This window comes from Pan paniscus, chromosome 8 (genome assembly GCF_029289425.2).
Source record: "Pan paniscus chromosome 8, NHGRI_mPanPan1-v2.0_pri, whole genome shotgun sequence".
Lineage (NCBI taxonomy): Eukaryota > Metazoa > Chordata > Mammalia > Primates > Hominidae > Pan > Pan paniscus.
In genome coordinates this window covers 81,270,376-81,287,221 of record NC_073257.2, presented here as the reverse complement: position 1 = coordinate 81,287,221, position 16,846 = coordinate 81,270,376, and the positions used below count along the sequence as shown (strand labels likewise).

Sequence of the window (16,846 nt, the reverse complement as noted above, 5' to 3'; positions counted from 1 at the left end):
AAACCAAACCATCAAAAGTTCAGGAAGGGCCAGGCACGGTGGTTCACACCTGTAATCCCAGCACTTTGGGAGGCTGAGACAGGTGGATCGCCTGAGCTCAGGAGCTCGAAACCAGCCTGGGCAACACCGTGAAACCCCGTATCTACCCCAAAATACCAAAAAAAATAATAATAATAATTGGGCGTGGTAGTGTGCCCTGTGGTCCTAGCTGCTCAGGAGGCAGAGATGGGAAGATCGCTTTAGCCTGGGAGACGGAGGTTGCAGTGAGCTGAAATCGTGCCACTGCACTCCAACATGGGTGACAGAGTGAGACTCCGTCACGAAAAAACAAAAAGTTCAGGAGAAGGTCGGGTGCAGTGGCTCACATCTCAGCACTTTGGGAGGCCAGGATGGGAGGATCACTTGAGCTCAGGAGTTTGAGACCAGCCTGAGCAACATAGCAAGACCCTGTCTCTACAAAAAATATATATTTTTTAATTAGCTAGGCACAGTGGCACATGCCTGTGGTCCCAGCTACTTGGAAGGCTGAGGTAGGAGGATCGCTTGGGCCTTGGAGGTCAAGGCTGCAGTGAGCCATAGTCATGCCACTGCATTCCAGCCTGGGCAACAGAGCAAGATCTTATCTCAAAAAAAAAAAAACATTGGGGAAAACTAATTTCACATAAAAATTAGCAACATAAATATATCAAGGTCAAATCCCATACAAAGTTATTTTAAGAAAAAAAGAGAAGGAACAGAATGGCATTTCTACAGACAAGATAGATCAAAACTGTAATTTATTTCAAAACAGGCTATACGATATTAAGAAAATGATACAATACATGAAAGAAAATCTTAAGCTAGGGTGAGAAAAATCAGAAAAGAATTAGAAATAGAAGTAAAAATCATTTTAGAAATAAAGGATAAGCAGAAGGAATACAAGAGCAAAAAACCACACTCAAACAAGACTCAAAAATACTGATATCAAGAAGAAAACCAAAGCAAAGGAATGGAATAAATACTAATTAATAATGGCTGTAATTCAAGAAAACTTTCCTCAAATGAAAAAACTGTTAACAATACCCTATGCCAGAAGACAATGCAGTAATAATAGATTTAAAACACTCAAGAAGGCTGGGCATGATGGATCATATCTGTAATCCCAGCACTTTGGGAGGCCAAGGCAGGCGGATCACAAGGTCAGGAGTTTGAGACCAGCCTGGCCAATATGGTGAAACCCCATCTCTACTAAAAATTTAAAAACTAGCCAGACATGGTGGTGAGCACCTGTAGTCCCAGCTACTCGGGAGGCTGAGGCAGGAGAATCGCTTGAACCTAGGAGGCAGAGGTTGCAGTGAGCCGAGATTATGCCACCGCACTCCAGCCTGGGTGACAGAGCAAGACTCCATCTCAAAAATAATAAATAAATACAAAATAAATAAAATAACTCAAAAAAATGTAAGCCAAGATTATTCAGAAAAACTAACTTTTAAGTGTAAAGGACACAAAAAAGCCATTACCAATATGCAAAAACTTAGGCCTTATTGTTCCCATGAGCATTTCCTGAGGAATCTATTAGACTCTAGTAACTAGAGAATAAGCTTCAGACAATGAAACAAATAAAGAGAGAAAGATATAAGGACTGGTGGTGCACACTATATGAACAGTTATTTATAAAACCAAGGCTAAGTGAGGGCGAAAGGAAGCACATAAAGTATATAATTACTATACACTCTGACAATGTACTTACTATGGTACATTTAAGAAATGTGAGTAAAACAAATAGCAAATGCTAAATTTTTTTAACTAACTTCATAATCATATTGATAGTGGTAATGTTAGTATTGTTATTCTGAGACTATTATGTATATAATGTGGGGTAAAGATATTGAGTAAATTATGGGATATGCTAATTACATCTTCCTTTGACTCTGAAAATCAGTATTCTTCATGCAGAAGAAAGGAGATATACATGTAACATAAGAGGTTAAGTAAAAACTTCTAATTTTCAAATTGAATTGGAAATGACAATATGATTCCTGAAGTATTTTATCTTAAACAATATACACAAATAAAAATAAATTTATTAAATCTATATTTAAAAACTCTCCCCATCTATCCACTAAGCAGCCTAGAAATAATGTCCAACACTGTAGCAATGAGCAATCTTTGCATGCAACTATGGCCTTGAAAGATACGGCTGAGTGCAGGTATGAAGCAGAAACACAAAAGACCCTTAAACATCTTGTCATACCAGTTAGCAAGAAAGCCACCAAAAACTCCTAAGGTCTTGGCAGTTTATTAAAAACTTAAACATATTTAACATAAGGCAGCAATTCCACTCCCAGGTACATGCTCAAGAGAAAGGAAAATATAGGTCCACACAAAACTGCTACACAAATGTTCACATCAGCATTAGTCACAACAGCAAAAAAGTAGAAACATCCCAAATACCCACCAACTGGTGAATGCATAAACAAGAATGTGGTATAGCCATAAAATGGAACACTATTCATCAATAAAAAACAATGATATACTAATAACAAATGCTACAATATTGATGAATCTCAAATACATTATACTAAGTGAAAGAAACAAAATAGGAAAAGACCACACATTGTATAATTCCATTTATATGAAATGTCCAGAATAGGCAAATTCATAGAAACAGAGATCAGTGGTTGTCAGAGACTGGAAGGAGGGGAAATGGAGAATGACTGCTAATGGTACAGCATTTTTTAAAATTTCTGGAGTAATGAAAATGTTCTGGAATTAGTGGTAATAGTTGTACAACTCTAAATTTACTAAAAATTTTAAGCACACTTAAAATGGGTGAATTTTTATGGCGAATATATATATATATATATATCTCAATACAGCTTAAAAAAAGAAAAATCCTAGGGCCCCCATGTCCTTTCATAAGAGTCAATACAAATGTGGTAGGCAGAATTCTAAGATAGCCCTCAATATTACTATCCCATGGTGTACACATGTGTATAATCCTCTTGAGTGTGGGTGAGTCCAGTGAATATGATAGGATACCACTCCTGTGATCAGGTTACTAATCAGTTGATTTTCTTAGTTAATCAAAAGGGAGATTATCCTAACTGGAATTGATCAAACCAGGTAAGCTCTTTAAAAGATGAATGTCAGAGTGATGGTCTCCTCCTGGCCTTGAAGACAACGCAAACTGAGAGAAAGGGGCCACTCAGCAAGGATCCGAGGGCAACCTATAGGAACAGACAGCCTACTGCACAAGAAACAAGGGTATCAGTCATAGCACAACAAGGAAATTTCTGCCAAAAACCAGTGAGCCTGGAAGAGAATCCTGAACTTCAGACGAGACTGCAACCTTGGATTGATTTTAACCTGGTAAGTCCCTGAGCATAGGACCCAGCTAACCTCCACCTGGACTTCTAAATCACAAAAATCCTAAGACATAAATTTGTTATTTTAGGTTGCTAAGTTTGTGGTAATTTGTTACACAGGATTATACAACTAGAGCTTCAACAGGGCAATATTTATAAACATCAAGTATGTTTAAATCATGAGTTTATATATGTTATTGAGAAATAAAACTTGTAGTTTACACCTTTGGAGGATAAGGAACCAAGTTATTATTTTTTAAAACACGCCAAAGGCCGGGCACGGTGGCTCACGCCTGTAATCCCAGCACTTTGGGAGGCTGAGGCGGGCGGATCACAAGGTCAGGAGTTCGAGACCAGCCTGACCAACATGGTGAAACGCCATCTCTACTAAAAATACAAAAATTAGCTGGGCATGGTGGCACGTGCCTGTAATCCCAGCTACTCGGGAGGCTGAGGCAGGAGAATCACTTGAATCCGGGAGGTGGAGGCTGCAGTGAGCCGAGATCACGCCATCGCACTCCAGCCTGGGCAACAGAGCGAGACTCCATCTCAAAATAAATAAATAAATAAATAAATAAATAAATAAATAACAAAACAGGCCAAAAAAGGAAAAAGGTCAAGCATTCTTTTTTCTATATGAGCTGTACCACTAGGTCACAATAGATAGATAACGTCTCTTTGTAAATGTATTCCATTTCATAAGTAAAAACAAAATGACAGAATTTAAAGTATCACCATTCTGCAACTCCCAATGAGTTAAATCAATCTAGGTACTGAGTATCAACAGTTGCAAAAAAGAAAAAAGGCCAGCCGTGGTAGCTCACGCCTGTAATCCAGCACTTTGGGAGGCTGAGCTGGGCGGATCACAAGGTCAGAAGTTTGAGACCAGCCTGACCCAACATGGTGAAATCCCGTCTCTGTTAAAAATAAAAATACGAAAATTAGCCGGATGTCGTGGCGCGTGCCTGTAATCCCAGCTACTCAGGAGGCTGAGGCAGGAGAATCACTTGGACCCAGGAAGTGGAAGTTGCAGGAGCCAAGATCACGCCACTGCACTCCAGCCTGGGGGACACAGCAAGACTCTGTCTCAAAAAAAAAGAAAAGAAAAGAAAAGAAAAATGACAGAGAAAGAAAACCAGACATTTTGCACCTGCAATGAAAAAACACACCACCACCTATATTCTTGCCAGAAGAATCAAACTTGAGTTTGATTCAAGCCTCTGGACCTAGCTGCCAACTTATAGGCAATAACTGTACCAAACATAGAGAATACACAAACGTAGAGAACTCTACAATTCAAATGACCAAGTGTTCTTCAACAGATATTGCAAGTTAAAGAAAGGTATGAAGAGGGAACCTGAGATTAAGAGAGATTTAAAAACCGTACCAAATTTTTCTTAAATGAGCAAGACTAAACAAACACAAGAAAGTACTACTATAAAAGTCAGTACACTGGTTACTTTTGAGGGGATGGGAGTGTGATGGAGACAGGACACATGGGGTAGCTGGCAAAGTACTACTTCTTGACTTGGATGGTGATAATAAGAAAATATGCCTTATAATAATTTATTTTTGTTGTATATGGTTTTCTACACGTGTTTTTTCAATAAAAACATTAAAAATGAAAAAATCTCAAACCAATAAACAATCAGATTCAAGATATAGTAACTTTTGACCTGAAAATACTTACCTATAAGAGATCTTATCATTTTAAAAAATGCTATCCATAGTTGATCAGGTCTACGTATGGTTTCTAGCAATTCCAAAATGTAATTTTAAAAAAAATTATTTACTTAGTGTTAGAGACAGGATCTTGCTACATTGCCCAATCTGGTCTTGAACTCTTGGGCTCAAACAATCCTCCCTCCTCAGCCTCCCAAAGAGCTGGGATTACAGGCATGAGCCACCACACCCAGGATCAAAATGTAATTTGAACACCAACTATTCTTTTTAAAGAACACACTGGAGTAGCTTTACTTTTACTTTAAACACCCCCCTTTTCCTTTATCCCATAAACATCAGCCATGAACTTCAACTGGTCCAGGTGACATAAGATTACTTTAAACTAGACTGAAGATATTCTCTACAAGACTTAAAAACAGTAAATAAACCAAATAAATATTTAGTGAAAGTCTATTATATAATCAACACTATCATGTATTTTATGGAGACTACAGAAGCACACTCTGATCCCCTGAACTTAAGGAGCTTACAAATTAGTAGGAGAGATATTTACATGTCATATCTATAAAAGAAATACCTGAGATGCTAGGTTCAGTCTCTCCCTAGAAAGAAAACTAGATTGGTATTCCTATGCCCCCAGCCCATTAACAAGTCATTTCAATAGGCCAAACACTACTACTTTTACGCTTCTTTCATTTGACATGCTCCATCCTTTTGATGATTGTCTGCTCTTCTTTAGGCCTTTTTCTCCATTTTTTTTTTTTTTAAATAGATACAGGGTCTCCCCATGTTGCCCAAGCTGGTCTTGAATTCCTGGGCTCAAGTGATCCTCCCTCCTCGGCCTCCTAAAGTGATGGGATTAAAGGTGTGAGCCACTGCACTTGGCCTTTTTCTTTTTTCATCTTTTAAAAGGAAGAATAAAAGGGAAGTAAAGTTGAAAACCAAAAAATTCACTTCGGATTCAACACTAAGACCCCAGTAGGTAATCTGGCAAAGGACCAGAAGAGACAATGCAGTACAAAAAAAAAATAACCTCACATGGCTGGTAAATCTAAGTTCAATTTATCTAGTAACCAAAGAAATGCAAATTAAAATAATAAGATTGTTTCTGCCTACCAAAATAGCAAAGATTACAAAGTGATCATATTCAATGCTGCCTTGGGTGAAAAAGACCCACAGGTGGACATGTAATTTAATGCAAATACATTTTCCAGATTAATGTGTATTAAGATCCTTCAGATATTTCACGAATTTTGGCCTAGCAGCTCACTTTCAGCAATCTATTCTAAGGAAATAATCTTGTCCTACAGAAATTTAGAGAAAAATTTATGCATACCGATGTCCATATTACCAAAGATATGAAGAAAGCCATCTGAAAAACAGAAACTGCTTAAATATCAAACAATAGAGGAAAAAGTATGCTGAATATATTACATATACATAAATATCAATTAATGCGGAGATTAGAGGAAACACATCCAAATTTTAACAGTGAATTATTTCTATATGAAGAGATTACATATATTTCCAAAACTGTCTACCACATGAATATATTAACTGAACAAGCAGGGGAAAAAATCCTAGTATTTTCTATTTTTAAAATTATTTCAAATGTTTTGTGGTTTGCTTTTGTCTATGATATTACCATTCTCCACTATCACTGACCACTAATAAGTATTGATCATACTCCCTAAAATATAAGAATAATCAGTTAGGTGTGGTGGCTCAAACCTGTAATCCCAGCACTTTTGTAGGCCTACGTGGGTGGGTTGCTTGAGCCCAGAAGTTCAAGACTAGCCTGGGCAACATGGACAAACCCCATCTCTACAAAAAAATTAAAAAATTAGCTGAAGTGGTGGTGTGTGCCTGTAGTCCCAGCTACCAGAGAGGATGAGGTGGGAGAATCACCTGAGTCCAGGAGTACAAGGCTGCATGCAGTAAGCCATGATCACACCACTGCACTCCAGCTTGAGCAACAGAGTGAGACCCTATTTAAAAAACGAAACAAAACAAAACAAAAAACCCAAAAAACCCAAAACAAAAAACCGTATACATTACCGGATAAAGAAAAGGGGAAAAAAGTGAAACCTTATAGAAGGCATCATAAACATATCTGACCATGCATAGACACATCCCAAAAGTACTCAAGTCCTCTACAGAGTACCTAGAAATAAGATCAACAGACACAATAGTAGCAGTACAGAGAGGTAAGTTACAAAGAATGTAAAAAAACCTTTAGAAAGTTATACCAGAGAATTACTCTCAATCTCTAACTTAATGTTAAAGGAAAAACAAACTTTGGGTGAATTACAGCTCCGATCTGAAGAAACTGTCTGAAACCAGACAGAAGCACATAATCACAAACAGAAAAAAATATATATTTTTTTTTTCATGAACCACACAGGAGACTTAAACAGAAAATTTTGCATGAAATTTAGAGGCTCTTCCCTTGAAAGCCTTCCAGGGTAAGAATCTTTCCTTTGCAGGAAAGATTATCTTCTAATCAATCAAATATTTTAGCTGAACTTTAGGGAAAAAAAAATCTCTCTCCCTCATAAAATTATTCAAATTTAAGAAACAGCACAGACCACTTTGATAACTAATTCTGGTATCTTACAATTAGATAGTTTTGTCAAACAGAAGATTTACCTTTCCTGAAACAGATTCTCCGTCATAGAAGAGATAGTGTTTTTCTACTTTGCCATCTTCAGTTTTCATTTCTGCCATTTTCCTGGTTTCCCCATCATTAAGAACAATATCGATCTCACAAATTGGACCAAAAAAGCCTCCAAGAAAACTCTGAAATAAAATGAAAATGGTCATAATTATCATGTTTAGTCAGTCACTACATTTTATAATTTGAATTTAATTACCTATGAACTACGGTTAAATAGACTGCAAATCTGTGAGTTCATAAGGAAATGATAAAAACATATATCAAATGCTACATCAAAGGCCAGGCGTGGTGTCTCACGCCTGTAAACCCAGCACTTTGGGAGGCTGAGGTGGGCGGATCACCTGAGGTCAGGAGTTCAAGACGAGCCTGACCAATATGATGAAACCCTGTCTCTACTAAAAACACAAAAATTAGCCGGGCGTGGTGGCATGCGCCTGTGATACCAGCTACTCGGGAGGCTGAGACAGGGGAATCACTTGAATCCAGGAGGCAGAAGTTGCAGTGAGCCAAGATCGCACCATTGCACTCCAGCCTGGGCAACAAGAGCAAAACTCCGTCTCAAAAAAGAAAGAAAGAAAAAAAAAAAAAAACTACATCAAAACTGAACAACTTAAGTACAATGTTAAGAGGGTAGATTTCATGTTATGTGTTTTTAACCACCAAAAAGACCAAAAAAAACACCCTAAACAAATTTCAGCATGCTATAATTTCAATCATTTCCATACAAAACCACTATAATCAAATATTAACATATGTCAGAAATCTAAGAAGTTAATTCTTAACAGCTAGGCTTGAAAAATTACCTTTATTTATACTTTTATTTATGAGGTTCTTTTATTATAGCAGAATTTACACAATTCAAAGTACTCACACAAATCCAAATGTACTACTATAATGCACTACTTACTGTAAAATCCACTGCTATATTTGGTCTGAACAGGATATGTTACACTGTGAAAGCCCTTGTAGTAAAACTGGCTATAATGAAGGAAAATAAAATTTCTGTGAATTTTTCCAAAGAAAATCTACAAGCCTTGTTCTATAAATCCTGAATATGACAAATATAAGGGACAAAGATCAATTGCTTATGAATGCCAAAACACATCAGTTGGTAATAATACAGAATCCATTAGCAATTTTGATACTGGATATAGTTATGGATTATTTTAGCCACAATGAAATTTAGTCTTCTAATCTTTTTAAGTTTACACAGAGAACAGTCTCCTATCATGTCATCCTACATCCCTTCATATTCTGTCCTACATAACAACCAGAATGATTTTTTTTTTTGAGATGGAGTCTTGCTCTGTTGCCCAGGCTGAAGTGCAGTGGTGCAATCTTGGCTCACTACAAGCTCCGCCTCCCGGGTTCACACCATTCTCCTGCCTCAGCCTCCCAAGTAGCTGGAACTACAGCCATCTGCAACCACACCCAGCTAATTTTTGTATTTTTAGTAGAGACAGGGTTTCACTATGTTAGCCAGGACGGTCTCGATCTCCTGACCTCGTGATCCACCCGCCTTGGCCTCCCAAAGTGCTGGGATTACAGGCATGAGCCACCGCGCCCAGCCCAGAATGATCTTTTTTAAAAAAATTTTTGTAGAGACAGGGTCTCACTCTGTTGCCTAGGCTGGTCTCAAACTCCTGGGCTCAAGCAATCCTCCTGCCTCGGCCTCCCAAAGTGTTGGGATTATGGGCGTGAGCCACTGCACCTGGCTCTGAATGATCTTTAAAAAACATATATCTGGCTGGGCGCGCTGGCTCACACTTGTAATCCCAGCACTTTCAGAGACCAAGGCAGGCAGATCACTTGAGGTCAGCAGTTCGGGACAAGCCTGGCCAACATGGTGAAACCCCGTCTTTAATACAAAAATTAGTCGGGCATGGTGATGCATGCCTGCAGTCCCAGCTACTCGGGAGGCTGAGGCAGGAGAATCACCTGGACCCAGAAGGCAGAGGTTGCAGTGAGCCAAGATCACACCACTGCGCTCTAGCCCGGGTAACAGAGCAAGAATTTGTCTCCAAAAAAAAAATGTTCACAAGTGTTATTCATAATAGCCCCAAATAGAAACAATCCAAATATCAATCAACAAGAGAATGGATATATACAATTTAGTATATATTCATACAAATGGGAACACCAAACAGCAATAGAATTAGAGGAGATACAACTACACACAAGAATGAATCTCATACACATAATGTTGAGTGAAAGAGGCCAGACACAAAAGGAATACACAAAACGTACGTATAACTCCACTCACATAGTAAGCAAAAAACATGTAAGGTACATTATGGTATTACAGGTCAGGCAGTGACTGAAAGAAAGCACAAAGGGAGCTTCTGGCTGCTAGTAATGTTCTGGCTGTTTTTTTTATAACTGAGCATTTGATACAGAGGTATTTCACTTGGTGAAAATTCATCAAGCTATACACCTATTCGTGTACTTTTCCATAGTTATTTTACTTCAGTTGTGATTTTAAAAACAGACACACACGCAATGTATTCTCTAATGTGGTCTACATATATCTGACACTAGTCATCTCTCCAACTACTCAGCCTCCAACATTCAGAGCTCTTTCTTCAACAGTTCCAATTTGCTAGTGTCCTTCTTGTCTTAGAGCCAAGCAAAGTATTCTTAACCTAATTCACCCTGAGTTTCAGTTTGACTCCCTCTCCATGAGACCTTCCTTGACTTCCTAATCAAAACTGGATTCTCCAAATTTAGGTTTCACAAGGCTTACTTAGTACCTGACTCTCCTACTGAACTGTAAACTCCATGAGGCTCATCTAAGGCAGCATATGGCATTTAGCAGAAGGCATTAAAATACCTGTTGAATGTTAATTTTGAACAAACACATACCATTTTAATAACAGAAAATAAACAAATATACAAGAGAAATTAACTGAAATCTGGAATAATCAATAATATTAGCCTTTCTGAGCAAATTAGCATTGGTATAGTAGCAAACTATATCAATGGAATTTATATTAAACCTCAGTTCTGTCCTCACTTAGGAGAGTCATTAGTTTGCTTTCTGTTAGCTTGCTTTGTGGCTATGTAGGGCACAAGGTGATGCTATACTCAAATGAGATGTTTTCCTAAATCCTATATTAACAAAAGGGATTATAATTTTAAGCAACCAACTAAAAGAATTACCAGATTAGTACTTTTGACATATGTAGCAAATTTTCTTTTTGGGCCAGGCGCGGTAGCTCACACCTGTAATCCCAGCACTTTGGGAGGCCAAGGTGGGCGAATCACAAGGTCAGGAGTTCGAGACCAGCCTGGCTAACACGGTGAAACCCCGTCTCTACTAAACATACAAAAAATTAACTGGGCATAGTGGTATGCTCCTGAGGCAGGACAATCACTTGCACCCAGGAGGTGGAGGTTGCAGTGAGCCGAGATCGCGCCACTGCACTCCAGCCCTGGGGACAGAGTGAGACTCTGTTTAAAAAAAAAAAAAATTTTTTTTCTTTTTGACATGTTTTAATCTTTTCTGGCAAAATTACAAATAACAAACTCGAATTTTAACCAGAAAACTAATTTTAATCAGAAAACTATTCTGAACTAATTTAGAAAAAAGAGAATGAAAAGCATCAGTGATAGGTCACACACACTGTCCATTCCTAGGTGGCTTTCGTACTCCAAGTCTTAAACTCAAAATGGTAAATTTTGAAATACTGTAGTACATTTCCTCTAAGGGCTACAGAAATGAGAATGTATAGCAGCTTAAAATCATGCAGCTCACATTTACTAATCGAATATGTGCTGAGCTAGCAGGGTACAGGGGTTGTGTGGGAGGAGCAATCATGAAAGGGTAGAAGACAACATCTTCAAGTAGCAGTCTATTTTAGATGGAAAACAAAATCAGTTATATTGAAGGATAATGCTAATTGGCAGAGACAGCAATAAGAATGAGCTCTCCTTCCTTATGACATCCACATTTATAACTCATTTGAGTTATAAAACAGAGATAGAAAAATTAAAATTAATTCTTTTTTTTTTTTTTTTTTTTGAGACAGAGTCTCACTCTGTCACCCAGGCTGGAGTGCAGTGGTATGATCTCAGCTGACTGCAACTTCTGCCTCATGGGCTCAAGCAAGCCTCCCACCTCAAGCCTCCCAAGTAGCTGGGACTACAGGCGTGAGCCACAACACCTGGCTCGTTTTTATATTTTTTGTAGAGACAGGGTTTCTGCCACATTGCCCAGGCCAGGCGCAAACTCCTGGGCTCAAGTGATCCACCCGCCTCAGCCTCCCAAAGTGCTGGGATTACAGGCGTAAGCCATCTTGCTTGGCCTTAAAATTAATTTTCTCATTCCTCCTGACACTTCCCAGAGCTACTTAAAAGAACAATGAGATTTGAAAACTATAAAAATTGTTTTACAGAGAAAAGGAAATATTATAACTTTTTTCCACATGCATATACCTAAACACACAGAGTTCCACTTGGGATTTGAAAGCTGACATTAAAAGATCAAATCGCCAGGCGCGGTGGCTCACGCCTGTAATCCCAGCACTTTGGGAGGCCGAAGCAGGAGGATCACAAGGTCAGGAGATCGAGACCATCCTGACTAACACGGTGAAACCCCATCTCTACAAAAACAGAACAAATTTGCCAGACGTGGTGGCATGCACTTGTAGTCCCAGCTATGCGGGAGGCTGAGGCAGCAGAATCGCTTGAACCCAGGAGGCAGAAGTTGCAGTAAGCCGAGATCTTGCCACTGCACTCCAGCCTGGGCGACAGAGTGAGATTCTGCCTCAAAAAAAAAAAAAAAAAAAAAATCAAATCCCAAAGTTAAATAAAATTTTGATAGAACTAAAATTGCCACCAATTAAAATGGTATAAACCAAGTTCATTTTATAAAATTTCACAATTAACACCATAATGATAAACAATGTTTTGACACCATTCTTTAAATATTTAAATTCCTAACCATTAAAAATATGTGAAAAACTACGTGCTATCCTCTATTATTTTCTGGATGCAAGAAATATTTCATAATTTTAAAAAAGGTAGCAGAACACAGTGGCTCACACCTGTAATCCTAGCACTTTGGGAAGCTGAAGCAGGAGGATCACTTGAGCCCAGAAGTTCAAGACCAGCTTCGTCAATACAGCTAGACCCCCATATCTACAAAAATTTTTAAAATTAGCCCAGCATAGTGGTGTGTGCCTGCAGTCTCAGCTACTTGGGAGGCTGAACCCAGGAGGTCGAGGCTGCAGTAAGCCACTGACTGGGCGACAGAGCGAGACTCCGTCTCAAAAAAAAAAAAAAAAAAAAAAAAAAAAATATTTTTAAATACAATCAAAACACTAAAATTGGAAGCAATCAAATGGCATTTTTAAAAAGCCTAGTATAGCATATGCAAAAAAGTAATAGGTTGAGTAATAAATTACTGCACTTTAACCAGTTATTCCATGACAATATAGCATTGGGTTAACATTCAGTTTTTGGGTTTTTTTGTTTTTTTTTTTTTGAGATGGAGTCTCCGCTCTTTCGCCCAGGCCGGAGTGCAGTGGCGCTAGCTCGGCTCACTGCAAGCTCCGCCTCCCGGGTTCATGCCATTCTGCTGCCTCAGCCTCCCGAGTAGCTGGGACTACAGGCGCCCGCCACCGCGCCTGGCTAATTTTTTGTATTTTTAGTGGAGACAGGGTTTCACCGTGTTAGCCAGGATGGTCTTGATCTCCTGACCTCGTGATCCGCCCGCCTCGGCCTCCCAAAGTGCACCACGCCCGACCAACATTCAGTTTTTTTACATTAGGGCATATCGAAAATGAACTAGTCGGCCAGGCACAGTGGCTCACACCTGTAATCCCAACATTTTGGGAGGCCAAGGCGGGCGGATCACTTGAGGTCGGGAGTTTGAGACCAGTCTGGCCAACATGGCGAAACCCCGTCTCCACTAAAAATACAAAAAAAAAAAAAAAAAAATTGGCCGGGTGTGGTGGCGCATTCCTGTAGTCCCAGCTACTCAGGAGGCGGAAGTTGCAGTGAGTCAAGATCGCGCCACTGCACTCCAGCCTGGGCGACAGAGCGAGACTCCGTCTCAAAAAAATAATAATAATAATAAAGGAACTAGTCTTACTAAAAAACACCTCCAGAAAATTGTGGATATCTTACATTTTACAGGTAGAGAACAAAAAGAAAAAAAATAACTGAGGAAAAAAGCTTGTCTTTTAGAAAGAACTGAAAGAGAAAGATCTCCACCCAAAGTCTCTCTTTCAAAGTTTTTTCTAAGATGTGCAACTTCTGTCATTTGAAATAAAGGGTAATGAAATTAAATTCTTTTTCTAATTATTCTAAATAAAATTCTAATACTTCTGATATGTTAAAGAGGAAGTAAAATACACAACTGTCAAGCTGGTAAAGACTAGAAGGAAAGAGAATAAAATTTGTTGAGGGTTAGGATATGATGCAGACAGCAATTCAGTTTTGAGATTTTTTTTTTTTTTTTTTTTTTTTTGAGACGGAGTCTCACTCTGTCGCCAGGCTGGAGTACAGCGGCGCGATCTCGGCTCACTGCAACCTCTGCCTCCCGGGTTCAAGTGATTCTCCTGCCTCAGCCTCCTGAGTAGCTGGGATTACAGGTGTGCGCCACACCTAATTTTTTTATTTTTAGTTGAGACGGAGTTTCACCATGTTGGTCAGGCAACTTCCGCCTCCCGAGTAGGTGGGACTACAGCAATGCGCCACCACACTTGGCCAATTGTTTTTTGTTTTTGTATTTTTAGTGAAGACGGGGTTTCGCCATGTTGGCCAGGTTGGTCTCAAACTCCCGACTTCAGGTGATCCGCCCACCTCGGCCTCCCAAATTGTTGGGATTACAGGTGTGAGCCACCGCACCCCGTGAGATCTTTTAAGTGCAAAAATACTACTCACTTCTTTTGGTAAAGATATCTTCAAGGGCGCATTTGGAATATTGCGATTTTCAGGATTAACTATTAACATGCAAGTTAAAACTCTTGAGCTTTTAAATAACTGGACTGCAATATATATGACTATAAAAACATGCTAGCAATTGTTTTTATAGTTTTCTAATCTTGGCCTAAACCTCCTATCACTCACTTTAGGTTAATTTAGGATTTTTCATATAATTTCTGAACCCAATATTGAGCATTACCAATTAGCAAAAATACATGGTAGATACATAAAAAGGCAACTTTTTAGTCCCCACTGAAGGAATTTCACTAAGTCCAGTGGATGTAAAGAAATGCAACTCATTGCATTTCTGAGGTGGAAGGCTGACTCTCAAAATTCATTCACTTAGCCCATACACAAGCAATGAAACAGCAAATTTTCATACATATATTACATCTGTGACCATTTCAGTGTTTTAAAGTTTTACAATTTAGTTTCTGTTTGGGTAACTTGAAAATATAAACTGCTCTTGAACATAATTCAAAAAAGCGTATTAAAAGTAATAATTACAAATGTAAGCAAAAAATAAGAGGACCTTTTAAGTTTTCTTTTCAAATGATATTCAATTAAAGAAGCCTGCCCTAACTCTGACTAGGCAAGGTCCCCCAATACTTCCTTCTTAGTATCTGTCACAATTCTAATTTCCACGTTAAACGAATAATTTACACAAATAAATGTTTATCTCTCCCTACATTGTAAGCTACGAGAGCAGGTAGGCGCTGTTTCCATTTTACTCGGGTCCCCTAGGCACACCTGAGCAATTATTTGTTGAATGAAAGAAAAAAAGCTCTAAGAATGAACATTAATGTCTGGATTTTGTTTTGTTTTGTTTTGAAAGCAACATCATTACTGAAATTAAAAGTTATTTATTCAAAGTAGCTTTTTAAAAATATACCTGGCTCGGCCTTTTAAGCCAAAAGTCTCAAGCAGTCTATTGAATCAGTGAGCTTTGGGAAGAGCAGGTAGTATTAGGAGAGCATACAGTAGGCGCTAAATGAAGCGAATTGACGACTACTACCAGAAAATGGGTAAAATGAGATCTAACCTAGAGACTGCCGACACCCAGCTAAATACCACAATGCCCAGGCTAGTGCTTCCGCGGACTGTGGTGAGAGCACTGTTTCCCCTCCCTCCTCTGCCTCATAGGCCGTTTCAACAACCCAGAGCGTTAAGTTCAGAGAAATAGCTTGCGGACGGAAATGAGAGCCAATGCTTAAAACAGCGGGCACCAAACGGGTGTCTCTGGAGTTAAAGATATCCCCCATTCCAACGTCCTTTTATTTTTCTCTCCCATTTTACAAGTGTCAACAGAAAGCCTGAACTGGGGTCATGAAATCAAAGAATGTCACCATAGTCAGGTTTTAAAATATCAGAGTTTATCAAGTTCGTGACACACTGAGTGCCCAAGGCCCCCGAAGAGTCCGGAGGTGGGGGGCTCCCGGGTCACCCCACCTGGATGGAAGAGAGGCTGCCCGGGAGGAGAACAGGGACTGGCTACCTAGGAAGGGGAGGCGGCGACCAGCCCCCGCAGAGGCGGGGTCCGAGTCCCCAGCCAGAGCCCCGACAAGCAGTCGAAGAACGCGGGCAGAGGCTCCGACATGGCCAGGAGAGCACGCCGCCGCCCGTAGGTGCTCGGGCCTCGCCGAGACCGGGAAGAGGTGGCGCCGCCCGCTTTTCCCAGACCCAGGGGTGGCCCGACAGGCCTAACCCCGCTCCCCGCCCTGCTCCCCCGTCCCCTCCTCCGGCGACGCCCGGCACGCGGTTGGCCGGCCCGCCGCGCGCTCCGGGACGAGGGCGGGAGGCGAGCGCGCTGGCCGCCGCGCACTCACCATTGTCAACGCCGCCGCCGCGTCCCCCCTACTCCACTCCTCTTCCCTCAGGAAAACTCCCAGCCCCGGCTCCCTCGGCTCCGGCGCCCCGTCACGTGACCTCGGGCCGCCCCCTCACACGTGACCGCTCCCTTCCTCTCCCCCTCCCCCCGCACCCGTCCCTCTCCCCCTCCCCCCGCACCCGTCCCTCTCCCAGCCTCCTGCCCCGCCCTGCTGGCCGCCAGGCACTCCGGGGAGAGGCCGCTTGGAGGCGGGGCCTCAGGCTCCACCCTTCGGAGGGTGGAGAGGGGCGGGCAAATTACGTCGAGTGGGCGGGGCCTGAACAGAGGCAGGTTCGCGGGCTCCTCCTCGCCGTCTCTTCGGTCACCGGACGAGCGGTTCCG

At 40.5% G+C, this 16,846-nt stretch overlaps 1 protein-coding gene across 2 annotated transcripts in view; it reads right to left on the bottom strand.

Annotated features, from left to right (window-relative positions):
* The window catches only part of VPS26A (VPS26 retromer complex component A), a 48,482-nt gene extending 31,860 nt beyond the window's left edge, over positions 1-16,622 (bottom strand). The window contains exons 1-2 of one of the 2 annotated variants that reach the window (XM_003815918.5): positions 16,464-16,622; positions 7,680-7,829 (exon numbers count right to left, since the gene is read on the bottom strand). In XM_003815918.5, coding sequence (XP_003815966.1) covers positions 7,680-7,829; positions 16,464-16,466 — 153 coding nt within the window. In that variant the 5' untranslated portion in view covers positions 16,467-16,622. Of the gene's footprint in view, positions 1-7,679; positions 7,830-16,463 lie in introns of those variants that run through there. The other variant, XM_055092923.1, reaches the window with a different exon arrangement.
* Positions 16,623-16,846: the final 224 nt, after the last annotated feature.